The sequence below is a fragment of the Archocentrus centrarchus genome, chromosome 4 (assembly GCF_007364275.1).
Source record: "Archocentrus centrarchus isolate MPI-CPG fArcCen1 chromosome 4, fArcCen1, whole genome shotgun sequence".
Classification (NCBI taxonomy): Eukaryota; Metazoa; Chordata; class Actinopteri; order Cichliformes; family Cichlidae; genus Archocentrus; species Archocentrus centrarchus.
The window spans coordinates 16,930,116-16,942,652 of record NC_044349.1 but is presented as its reverse complement, the minus strand read 5'-3'; the positions used below and the strand labels follow the sequence as shown (position 1 = coordinate 16,942,652).

Below are 12,537 nucleotides of genomic sequence, written 5' to 3'. Positions count from 1 at the left end.
GGACATGTACTTTGTCCTATATATCATGCATGAAGTGATGATTACCATGACCGTACTCCAGTTATGGTTTCTTTTTTCATCCATCTGTCACATAATCATTTTGCAAATGAATTATTCCATACCCAGATGCTTATTATTGTGACGAAGCTCACGAGGATGAAGACGATGTACAAGCCAAACAGCAGACGATCGATCACTCTCCCAATCATTTCCCACTCCTGGGCCGCTTTGTTACCTTCAAAGTATTTGTCCATCTGCAGTCGGATGGCTGTGACATCTCTCCTTAGCTGCCTCAGTTCATCCAGAGCCGGCTCCGGAAGGACCGGAGAAGTTGGAGCTGTTTTTACTGGAAGTGTAACACAAGAAATGCTCTGATGGTCTGGGAGGTTTACAGCACTGCTGTTTGTTGATTGTACTGTCAAAAACAAATAAAATACCCTGAGGCCATGGAAAATAGTTATCTTTTAAGATTAAAATGAACTGAATCTTCCTACTGGCTGAATCAGCACAAACATAAAGTACTTTACAGCTGTGATCACCAGCTAAGGGATATCTGGAACGACTAAGCTACGATCTTAATGTTACATGTCTACGTGAATGTGTTGGGGACAAAGAGAGACACACAGTTACACCAGGATCCAACTTTTTTTTTTATGTTGATTTCTGGTCCATTTAAATTCTCAGTAATTTGCAAATCCACTGTGCAGGGTCTGCTTTGGTTTCCCACCAGCTTGAATCAGATTTACTGACTTCAGGACTGTGATGAAAAGTAATGTTATAAGCAAACTGGTGAGCATGCAGAGCTGCTGAAGTCTTCCTTATTCCAGGCTTGCACTCAGATAGTCAGATACGGCGCAGTGACATTTATTGCATTTTGGTACCACGGAGAACAGAGATGAACAGCCCTACTGAGCAGTACAGTAAGTAAGTTATGAAGTTTATTCTTCCATCGCTATTCCGTCCAGATACCGCAACACAATGAAGGCGAATGTCAGAGGAGAACTAGACTTTCACAGATGCAAAATAGTCTTTAACCTTTACATGCTCCTGCTTGGTGCTTGCAAAGGTTGGTGCATGTTTTATAGTCCACATAGGCCACTTGTTTTTTCAGCTTGGGACCTTATAATAAATGATGCAATAAAAATAATAACATACCTCGGTGAGGCTGACTGAGGGAGACTGTGACCCGGCTGCTCCTTTCCTTTGGAGGGATGCAAACAAGAACAGCAAGAAAATGTAACACGAGGACGCTGAGCCAGCGCGGCACTGCACTGTACTCGCTGGACTTGAACTGAATGTTTGTGATGAACAGGGTCTCCAACAGGCTGGCCACCATCAGGGCCAGACTGATGGAGAAGAAAACATCTGCAGGAAACAGCACCAGAAATAGGCAGGGCTCAGTACAGTTTACATGAAATCCTATTTACATGTGTGCTCACATTCTGGTTCTCAATCTTAGTTTAGATCTTGTTTAGGAAATGTTTGTGTTACATCCATGGAAACCTTATCTCCTTGTGTGTCTTTGGCACGAGAAGTAGACTGAAAAAATGAAACGCTCCCTATAAATAAGGCGTGTGTGTGTGTGTGTGTGTGTTTTTTTTAGCGTATCTGGCTCATCCAGTTTTGCAGAATGTACATCATTAAAGAAATGTGAGACTGTATTTTCTCCCTTTCACAGTTTGAAAACCTTGCACATGTCAGAGCTGACAGTTTTAGGCAAATTTGTCCAAATTTTGAGGCATCTATCATTCAGATGTTTAACTTCAGCCCTATATTGCTTTTCAGAAATATTGTCTCTGAAAGTAATCCACAGAATTAACTCAAATTTTTCAGCTGAAGAAATATACACCTGAGACTACACTAAGGTATGTTCTGCACTTGGGTGTCATTTACTAATGAGTGGTGTTGTCTCCCCAGTGGCAGGCAGCAGGTCGTTCATGATGAGGAGGAAGACGGTGTAACCCAGGATGAGGGTCATCTTGAAGGCCGATCTGTCCACGCTCTGTGGGGGCAGCACGAAGCTGAAGAGGTCCACTGTGACGAGGAAGCAGCTGGGGATCAAGAGGTTCACTACGTAGAGGAATGGTCTCCGTCTTAGAATGATCTTGGGATGAGACACAGGTATAAACCTTTGAGATTTGACTTAGACTGTAGGCAGAAATCACACTTTTTTCTGGACTAAAAAGGTCTTTTCCTGCAAAATCTACTATTTTATGGATCTTTCTGGTGTGCATTTTACGCCACTGTTCAAATTGTGATTGTGAAAATTCACAATCTAAAATTCTTAAGCCACAGGACCCGAGCACCTTGCATTCATTGAGTCAGCCATGTACTCCTCTGTATACCAAAATATTCTAGAGGCAAATGTGTGGCCATCTGTCTCACAGCTAAAGCTTGGCTCAAACTGGGGCATGCAGCAGGACAATAATCCGGGGCACAGCAGCAAATCTACAGCAGAGTGGCTGAAAAACAAAAGAATCAAGGTGTTGCAGGGTGTGCTGAGTTTTTCACACACTGGTTCTGCATTTTGGCTTTGTATTTATAAAATAAACATCGACATGGTGTAGTATGTCACGTGTTGTTGTTCCTCCGATACTGCATTTACCTAATTTTAAGAGCTAAATTTTTTTCTTTCTTTTTTTTTTTTTAGAATCAAAACATTCTAAACTGAAGTTATTTCCAGATATGTCTTAATTATGGCAGCCCTCCTTGCACCACCACTTGCTGGTGGTAGTTGTTGCAGCCTGTCCAGTGAAGAAGTTCAGCAACAGATGAAAAAATTTGTTTGAGTTTCATTCATGCTTTACTGCACACATCACTTTCCGTTGATTTTACGTTTGCTTTTACTTTCAGTCTCACAGCAAACAAACTGTATGATAATGACTGGTTTGTACAGGCTTCCTGCAGTCAGCCAACAGGAACTAATAAATTATATACTTTAAGAATGAAAAAAAAAGTCAACAGAGGAATATAACATTTAAAAAGTGCTTACATAGTATGTGATCTGAGAGTAGCTATCTCCTATTTCCAGGGTGGAATCAGCTACGCTGACATTTGTGAGCTCCCACTCCCCATTGGTCTCCAACACTTTTCTAGACGCCTTCAGGATGTCTTCAGCTGTGGTGCCTTGAATCATCTTAATATCCTCAGCTGGGGTGACATTCAAGAGTTTTGTGTTAAAAGCTAAATATGGATGATCTATGGGAATGTTTTTACAGTAAAAAAAAAAAAAGAAGAAAATGTATTTCAGACAGTCTTACCAAAGTGTAGGTATGATCCAAAGGTCAACGAGCAGTTTTGGATGTCAAAGGGAAAGGTGTAGATTCCTAATTGGCAAGAAGTGACCACTTTGATTGGCTGATCATCATATACATGACCGGTGTTGTATAAGTAGACATAGGGAGTTTTGGTAGAGCTGACCTCTTCCAGGCTGGAATAAAACAGGCCACAATAACAAACTTTTTTTTTTTTATTAATACAAATTAACAATGTATAAAACAAAAGCCTTTAAACATATTTAAAAAAACATGACAGATGACATGATGAATGTTGTAAGAGTGCAGGGCTGAAAGAGACTGCTTCTGCCTGTACAGTAAGTGGTGCGGAGGGTGGTTGAAGCTGCACTGTGCTTCAAAAGCATTTGAAGTTTATATAGCTGCAGCTATTACAGCAGACCACAGCAAAGCACACTGTGCTCACCAAAACCGAGTGATAGAAAATCTTGTTTTGTCACAGTACACTGAAGGATCTCAGATTCCTCAGGAAAGAACGCCTGCATATTCAATTCAGTTCAATTCAATTCAATTCAATTCAATTCAATTCAATTCAATTCAATTCAATTCAATTCAATTCAATTCAATTCAATTCAATTCAATTCAATTCAGTTCAGTTCAGTTCAGTTCAGTTCAGTTCAATTCAATTCAATTCAATTCAATTCAATTCAATTTATATAGCACCAAATCACAACAAACAGTCACCTCAAGGCGATTTATACTGTAAGGCCTGAAGACCCTACAATAACAGCCCCCTTTTGTATGCAGCCTTTGGTGTGTTGTCGTCTCTCATGACTATCAGTTCTGAGACTTTTAGGGTTTTAATTAAAAGTTTCTAAACTTACGCCTCTGTGATGTCAATATCTGGGATCCAAAGCTTTTCCCGAAGGACAGAAACTCTTTCAGCACCACATTCCTTCTCATCCCACTTCAGTCCCTCAATATCCCACTCCTGTATTAAACAGAACAAAAGCAAAAGTGAAGCTCAGCGCTAAAAATGCCCCTTAACTGCTGAAACAGAGGAAAACACAACATCCACAGAAGCTGCCGTTTTACTATGCAGACATATTACTATTGCACACTTAAACAAATGTAAACTAATAAATAAATGATTTGTTATTTATGAATTTATCAGTAAACATTGTCAGAATTCTCAATTTAATTTACTGTTATTAATAAACAATCAGTGGAATGGCTTATTGTTCTAAAAATACAAAGTGGCACAAATGAACTATTTTATGAAGTGTTAGCATAATCACATAAAAATGTGGCTTTAATTAGACAAATATTTATGATATTATTAGTCTTTTTCTGAGAGCTTTTCTAAACATACCAGGTCCTGCCATAAGACTGAAGACAGGGTTTGGGATTTTTCATCCTAAAGATGAGACACATTAAAAAGTACATTAGAGTCATAAAGATTATAAATTCCAAATAGATAAATGTAAATATTTTGTGTACAAGCTGTGCATACTCACCAGTCCTAAAATTCCCACGACAGTGATACTGAGCGATATGTTCAATGGATCTGAAAAGCTTTTGACGGGACGCACCCATTTTTTACTGAACAAGTTTTTCTCAAGCTCGTCGATCAGGGCGACAGGAGTTGGGCTGGTGCAGTTCAAAGCCGCCACAAAGCCTGAGTTCAAAAGAGAAAAAGCAAAGAAAACTAAGTGAGCAAATAAGTGAAGATCAACATGTCGTCTCTGCTTTCTTTGCTTATGAGAAAAATATCATCGTGCCTTACCGTGAAGAAGCATGAAACAGGTGACAGACAGCTCAGCAGCCTTCACCTCTGCCATTTTTTTGTCTCAGCTTTACTGAGCCTTCATCAACTTCACATGTGTCTGATATTATAGATTCAAATGGCTTAGGCACCATCATATGCAGATAACGCAGTGTGGAAGTGCAAGTGACACTTGTAACCACCTTCACAGACTAATATTGACTTTGCAGTGGGATATCATTACCGGGACTTGATCCGCACATCCATCCACACACTCCATGCGCGTGTGTTTGGATTTAAAACAGGTTTTTAAATCATCTTCATTTGAATTTGTTTTGTATGAGTCAAACACCTGTTTTCATGACATCTGCAATGTCAGTGCAACCACATGATGGCTGTTGCGACAAAGTTAAACAGTTATGTTATGCGGTGTGATATTGGGAGATAAGCGAGCAAGTGAAGGGCATAGTTCTTGTTTTTGAAAAAATTCCATCCCCAAGCAAATAATTTTCACAATTTGACTTAAGCTTGGTTTGAAGGAGAGAAACCAGTATATTCCTAATTTATATTTCGACCTGATTGTAGCAATAGAAGAAAAGTTAAGGTGCTACCAAAATCATTAGTCTGTCATAAGTTTGATCTAGTAAGTATGAATATGTGTACAAGAGTGGGAACCTAACAGTCTGACATTAGCAGAAAATGAGCCATGTTTCACCAACTATGCAATTTATATCAACAATATCTGTCTGACCCTCAAGGGCCCACTGAGAAATTAATTCTATTAGAAGACCATAGAGTGTTTTTTTTAAATATCTACTGTGTGTGCCTTGAAGTATGCGCTTTCAAAAAAAGAACATAAATATGCAAATATCTAGGAGGGAAGAAACAGGAAATGATCCATTCTTTCACAAAGGTTCGGCGAGGTGCTTGAGTTCATAAACCTGAGGGAACGGGACTGAAAACACCTGAATTTAAAAGTTAAAAAGTGTGACACAATACTTTTATCCATAAAGTGTGCATAAATCTGTTTGTTGTATTTGCTACAGACATTTTTGCAGAAAGGACAGAAGGAAAGACAATGACTTTATTATAGTTCAATTCAGTTATTAGTTTATTATTTACTCACAACATATCTTAAGTTAACTTTAAAACGTGATACCTGGTATTAAAAGAAGCTAGCACTGTACAGGATTAATAGTAAATAGCAAGCAGTGAATGGAATGTCTTGACATTTATACGTATAATGACCACTCAAAGCACAAGCCACATTTAATTGTACATTTATACACTTTAAGTACTATTATCTATCTCACATCTGCAGTCAGTTTAGAATCACTGGTATGTATTTGGGTTATGAGAGGAAGATGGAGTACCAGCAAACACACAAAGGACCTTGTTACTGTCCAGACGTTTGGTTCTGCCTTTGGGTTTTCTAATTATTTATCCATTAGATCACATCCACATCCAGTTAGGATTGAGTTATCCAGATGCACCACATTGTGATAATAACCATTGCGTAGCAGCTGATGAGCAGCAGATAGATACGAAAGAGCAGAAAGTCAAGGACATATCCTACATGGCACCACTGATCCAACAGCTGGCTCTCCTTCTGCAGAGAGATGAGGTGGGCACGAAGTTCGCTCAGGTACTGACAGATCTGTTGCAGTTCAGGCAGAGCAGATGTATCTGGAGGAAGAATGGAGATTAAACAAAAATCAAATAAGGAGCATTAGACAAACTATTTCCTGCAAAGATATTACTTTTTACTTAATCCGGAACGGAATAGTTTGCCAATGTAACTGTTGTGTGTGAGACTGAACCAAATGATGCCTGACAGTAAGATTTGTTTAGTGCAAAATGCAGCTGCTGTGCTTTCAAGGTCTGTTCTGTGCCAGTTGGCCAATGTAATGACAGAACACTGAGTATGTTTGGATACCGTTACTAGCTGGGCGCTGGTCAGGTGCTTGAGTGGCAGGTTGAATGATCCATGGACCAGAGCTGCCATTGGAGCTTCCTGTTTTATCCTTCTGCAGTGTAGAAGGTGGCTGGACATCTTCTGGCCAGCGATAGCAGATGAGGTTGGCTATATGTTTGAGGACAACAACCCTAACCCAGTTTGGAACCTCACGATATTTCAAGGAGTTATGGTGGAGGACATTAGTAATGATGACTGTTTCCAGTAGACTGATAACCATGAGGGCGAGACACACAGAGAAATAGATACCTAGATTGAGGAATAAAAGCACACTGATTACATTAAAGGGGTCATACATTTAACTTTTAAGATGTTGATGGAGTTGTTGATCAGCACTTTTAACAGACAACTCAATTTGGAACCTATAATCCATCCATCCATCCATCCATCCATCCATTGTATTGTGGTTTGTAATAAAATACAGATTACGTCACCACCTCTGACCTATGATTGGAGTGCCATTTGCTGTACTGGGCAGCAGGTCATTCATGATGAGCAGGAAGACTGTGTATCCCAGGATGAGGGTCATTTTGAAGGAGGCGCGGTCGACGCTGTGGGGGGGCAGGTAGAAGGACAGAATGTCAATGAGCATGAGGAAAGAGCTCGGGATCAGCAGGTTGACCACGTAGAGCACTGGGCGCCGCTTTATGACCACCTAGTGAACAAGAAAAGCACATACAGTTTAAATGGATTTTTGCAGATGCTACTTTATTCAGGAAAGTGAGGTTTTTTTTTTTTTGCATTCACATTCTATATATATATATACTACAACTACATACTGTTTTCTTCTGTTCTTTGTCGCATCTTATTTCTGTGCCCTCTTTTGCTCTGTTCCCTAGTTCCTGCCTAGATGAAGTTTTTGGATCTCTCTCTGCTGCCACGCAGCTGTATTATGACAGAGTGTTTGTTGCTAATGTCCTTATGTTGAGCTAAATTATGACTTAAGTTGCATATTTCTATTCTATTATATTCTATTCTATTTGGCATGCAGACACTAGTAAATAAAATAAATAAGTAAGCATCTGTCCCATTCTGGCTGTGCTGTGGAGTCTCTTGCTTTATTTCAGATTGTTATAGTTGCTTTTGTAAAAGTAACAAATTTGGTGAGAGTGGGTTTCTCTGACCCAGAAGGTGATGATGTCCCATTCGTCGATTCCAAACTTAAGAATGGAGGTCTCTCCCAGTATGTCCACCAGCTCCCACTCGCCACTGGCCTCCAGGTAACGTTTGGAGTTTTGAGACATCTCCCTGAAGGTAAGAGCTGGACTGACCCTCACATCCCGTACTGTGCAAGGAAAAAAAAACAAGCACACCGCCTCCTTTTTTAAAATTTGTACACCACCATGGTGAATTTAAAATCAAACAATCAAGAAGTGATTGGAATCCAGATGTTCAGCTTTAATTTAATGGGGCTGACAAAAGTATTGTATTAAGTGTTTAGGAATCACAGCCAATTTCACATGTAGGCACTCGTTTTCAGATTCAAAATAAAATGGAGCTGACTGACAAACAAGTTTGTTCATCATTCCATGAATAATTAAACAGATAAACTCAACATGAGTGAAGGAGGCCATGATTAGGCTGAAAAACCAAATTAGAAATACCAGACAGAGAACAAAAACTTTTGGAGTGTCTAAATGCTTTCGACTCCAAAAGCTAGGTCACCAGTTTCTCAGACCAGGAAACTTCGGCACACAACCTAGGATCCTGAAAGAAAAGCTGCCTTCACCAATAAACATTAACGTTGTTTTTGCCTTCGATTTACCTTCAGGCCACGTTTGATCGCTTCAGTTTAGAATATGAGCACAGTCTTTCTCACTTGGTCAGTCATTGTGCAGACCATAGTTGCATCATCAGCATGTGAGCTAAGTTGTAGTTGCCAAAGGATGTGCTAGGCAAACTTTAGCAATATCTTGGATATTAGGCAACTGGTAAGACAGTTGAAGAGAACGGGAGCTGCAATTCAGCCTTGGCAAACTGCCATTTATAAAAAGACAATCAGAGACTTTATTGCTGACATGAACACAGCTCTCTGCAATGCTGGTAAATTGCTGAAAGAGCAAACTAAACTTGGGAGGCACCCAACAGTCATTAGTAATTTCCTGACTGAGGCATGATTGCAGCCTTAAGGTTTAAGAAGGTGATGTAAAGGTGACTGTCCTTTAGGAACTGTCTTGATTTCTCAGCGATCAGATAAAGAGCTGATAAGTTATCTGTTGAAATAGCATGGTTAAAGAGGAGCCATGTAAACAATTTTCCAGAGATGGAAATCAGTGAAATGCCTCAATGATTGCTGTGGATAAGCGGATCACTTTATACTTTATCCAGAAGGGAGAGAATGACTGAATGACTCTCATGATTCCAGATGCTATTGATGATCAGTAAGAGCTATTCTTTCATGCAGTTACCTCTGGATTACATTTCTACTGAATATTATGACATTTTGAGCAGCTTTAACTTCAGTGGCATCTCAGAATCTTTGCCAGTCAAAACAAATGGCGGCATGCTGTTTAGTCATCAGTACTCAGTAAGGTCACCACAAAGCTGGTCTGAGCTCAGTGATAGCTAGAGTAACCTCTGATATCCAAGGCTGCTTTGGGGCTCTTCTTTGTTGACTGACAGATGTTTTAGCTGGAAATTATTCCAGTCTGTCTGGATAATGACCCAAAGCATCCTGCAAAAGCAGCCCAAGAGGTTCTCAAGGAAAAAAAAAACTATGTTCTTCAGTCAGTCACGTGATTTCAGTCCAGTAGAGGGTGTTTTCAGCTACTGAAGACAAAACTGAAGGCAGAAAGACCCACAGCACTTTACCTTTACTGCAGCAGCTGAAGGTAGCTGTAGCAAAGGCACAACAGGGTATCTTAAAGGAGGAAACCTAGCATGTTAATGACTTCTGGACTTCAGGGAGTTGCGACTGTAAAAAAAGATTTTCATCCAAATATTAAAAACGATCCTTATATTTAAAATGTTAGTTTGTACAGTGACTTTTTAGCCCTTGAAAATGAGGAATATGTATGAAATTGGCAGTAATCCCTAAACACAATACTTTTGTTTAACCCCTTGAATTAAAGCTGAAAGAAACCCTTTCTTACTCGTGTGCATGTAAGAGCCAAACGTAAATGTGCAGTTCTGCACATCAAAAGGAAAACTGAAGATCTCCAGGTTGCAGGCCGAGACGAGCCGCAGCATCCTATCCCAGCGGATGTGACCTGTGTGGTTAACGTAGACGTAAGGACACGCCTGCGAGACATCGTCATCCACACTGGCAGGGTTAACAGAGGTGAGGGAATCAGGACGCAGTATAATATTGAAAAAAAAAAACAATGACAGAAAAGAGAAATGGTATTTAATTTAGTCCCACTGTAGAAACAAATGAGATCAAGAGAGATTCTTTGAGTGAGAATAGACATTCTGACTTAAAGAAGTTGAAGTACAAATAGAGTTAATAATGGCGCAGTTACATAAACATCCCAGTGAAAAATTACAGTGATCAAGTGTATGCAGTGGTAGTAGTAGTAGTCCATCATTATTCCAGCTGTGGTTCCTCGACTGTGACGAGCCAAAATCTCTGCTGTGAAAAAGATCATCAATGTAGCTGTTCTGTAGCCGCAGATGAAATTTTAACACCTTGATATGATCAGGCTTTTGTATCTGCACCAAATCATATTTGGACTTAAGGATCCTTGACTGATCCCAGGTCAGTTAGCAGCTCTGACTCAGACAGGAGGATCTTTTTCCAATCTGTGTCAGCACCTCATGGTTTGACTTATTCACATGTGTGGTGTTGTACTTACAGGGTTCATTTTGCTTAACTAGCGCAAAGCATGAATCTTATCATATACAGAAAAAAAAAGCACATTTATTTACTTGAAACACTTACAACTCATAAACAATGATGTCCGGAGACCAGAGCTCCTTTACGGGGAGAGAAATCTTGGTGAGACCGTCGCACTCATCAGGGTCCCAAACCAGGAACTCATGGCGCCAGTACTGCCACAGAAATAATACAATATTAAATCTCCAACTTAACATTTAAGTATGTGAGGAGCTGTTTACAATGTCCATGTTTGTTCATATAATAGTTTTGATCAGATTACATTACATGTTTAGACTACGTACCAGTCTCAGCCACAAGAAAGTAGTAAGTATCTGTGTTTTCTCATTCTGAAATACAGCAAACATGAGCAAATCTGCTGACTGCTTCAACTCAAAGTAGGTTAGAGTTAAAAATGCATGAAACATTGTATAATAGCAGGTATGATAATAATATGTGAAAGTGCACTTAATTTGCCTGATATCCGAACAGGGTACAGGAGAGGTTCCTTAAGAATGCTTAAATCTGTTGTGTACTCCTTAAAGTGCTAATTAGGAAACTCACCACACCGAGCACAGCATACAGCGTGAAGGAGATGTTGGCTATGGTGGGATTGCTGAGGTTTACCGCTGGCCTGAATGCTTGTAGGTTAAAGACTGCCTGCAGGGACTCGTAGGTTGGGCCACTGTGACCCTCTTTACAATACACTTTACTGTAACACACAGACACTGAGCAGAGAGAAAGTTTATTTAAAAAAAAACTTTTTGTGCTCATTTCCTTTATGGGTTTTCAAACATTTCCTGTGATCAATTACTGGGAGAAATTAAAGCTATGATGCTATAAAAACTCATGCAAAACGAAGATTATAACAAGAATATAACAGTAACAGTTAAAAAGAAAAAAAAAAAAACATCCTTTGAGTACTTGAATATGTTCATCAAATTATCTTGATTTAGCTGAAAGATGACTTTATTTTGAATCCTGCACACAGCCAACAGTGAAGTAAGCTAAATAGACAAAAGAGAAAAGGAATTTCCTTTGCGGAGTAAAGCTGAAACTGACAGATAAAAACCTTCACATTAATAAATACTAAAATAATACAATGATGCTTGTCATTATTATTGCAAATAACATTAGTTGTGGAGGAAAACCTGCTCTGGTTTAGTAGATAAAGTTATGAACAAGAAAGTAGGGAATAAAAGCCTGTTACCGTTACCCAACATTAAGAGTGAGCCTGCGATGAAGGCGATTCTCCGCTGAGACAGACTCATGCTGAAAGCCTCTGATGGACTAAATATTCTCCGCCACCACCTCTTAATAATGCGCAAAGAAAAGCTCCTCTCAGACACACAGATGCACTTGTTTTTGTTGCTTAAAGGAACATTGTAATGATGAACCATAATACTCTGGAGACTTACCGTCACCTTAATCACAACCAGCACATGCCTGTTTTCAAGCAAAACTACAGTGTTAAACGTAAAATAAAGACTAAGCTTTGTAACCCCGTTGTTTAAATTATTAGTCTTTTATGCACATTTGATGTGCATACAGTCACACAAAGACAATTTTTCACCGTGGAGAACAACACAAACAAACAAACACGACTGAATTCTCCAACATGTCGCTGTTAAACTGTCAGGACCCTTTAATATGTTGTATAATGCAAACGGTCACAGAGGCAGGGATTTAAAGCACAGAAATACAAAATAGAAGACTGCGGTGCACTGGATCATAAAAACACTTATCGTTG

At 39.5% G+C, this 12,537-nt stretch overlaps 2 protein-coding genes across 2 annotated transcripts; both read right to left on the bottom strand.

Moving 5' to 3' along the window:
* Positions 1-95: 95 nt before the first annotated feature.
* Positions 96-5,074, bottom strand: LOC115778861 (5-hydroxytryptamine receptor 3A-like). Its single transcript, XM_030727218.1, has 9 exons — positions 5,020-5,074; positions 4,751-4,911; positions 4,606-4,650; positions 4,118-4,224; positions 3,261-3,430; positions 2,993-3,150; positions 1,894-2,104; positions 1,156-1,365; positions 96-415 (listed from the first exon to the last, which is right to left on the bottom strand). The coding sequence occupies exons 1-9, from the start codon at positions 5,072-5,074 to the stop codon at positions 96-98; spliced, it is 1,437 nt and encodes a 478-aa protein (XP_030583078.1).
* Positions 5,075-6,127: 1,053 nt separating this feature from the next.
* On the bottom strand, positions 6,128-12,058 carry LOC115779549 (5-hydroxytryptamine receptor 3A-like). The gene is made up of 9 exons (XM_030728273.1): positions 12,004-12,058; positions 11,352-11,515; positions 11,093-11,137; positions 10,854-10,963; positions 10,066-10,235; positions 8,098-8,258; positions 7,418-7,628; positions 6,935-7,222; positions 6,128-6,684 (listed from the first exon to the last, which is right to left on the bottom strand). Exons 1-9 carry the CDS (start codon positions 12,056-12,058, stop codon positions 6,467-6,469), a joined length of 1,422 nt encoding a protein of 473 aa, XP_030584133.1. The 3' UTR covers positions 6,128-6,466.
* Positions 12,059-12,537: the final 479 nt, after the last annotated feature.

Excerpts from the sequence above, each read along its gene's own strand:
- LOC115778861 (XM_030727218.1), bottom strand. The coding sequence starts at position 5,074 with ATGGCAGAGGTGAAGGCTGCTGAGCTGTCTGTCACCTGTTTCATGCTT. Across the intron at positions 4,912-5,019 it reads CTGTTTCATGCTTCTTCACG|GCTTTGTGGCGGCTTTGAAC; the intron begins GTAAGGCACGAT and ends TTTTGAACTCAG. Across the intron at positions 416-1,155 it reads CCTCAGTCAGCCTCACCGAG|TACAATCAACAAACAGCAGT; the intron begins GTATGTTATTAT and ends TGTTTTTGACAG.
- LOC115779549 (XM_030728273.1), bottom strand. The coding sequence starts at position 12,058 with ATGAGTCTGTCTCAGCGGAGAATCGCCTTCATCGCAGGCTCACTCTTA. Across the intron at positions 10,964-11,092 it reads CTTTCTTGTGGCTGAGACTG|TACTGGCGCCATGAGTTCCT; the intron begins GTACGTAGTCTA and ends TTTCTGTGGCAG. Across the intron at positions 7,223-7,417 it reads AAATGGCACTCCAATCATAG|GTATCTATTTCTCTGTGTGT; the intron begins GTCAGAGGTGGT and ends TCCTCAATCTAG.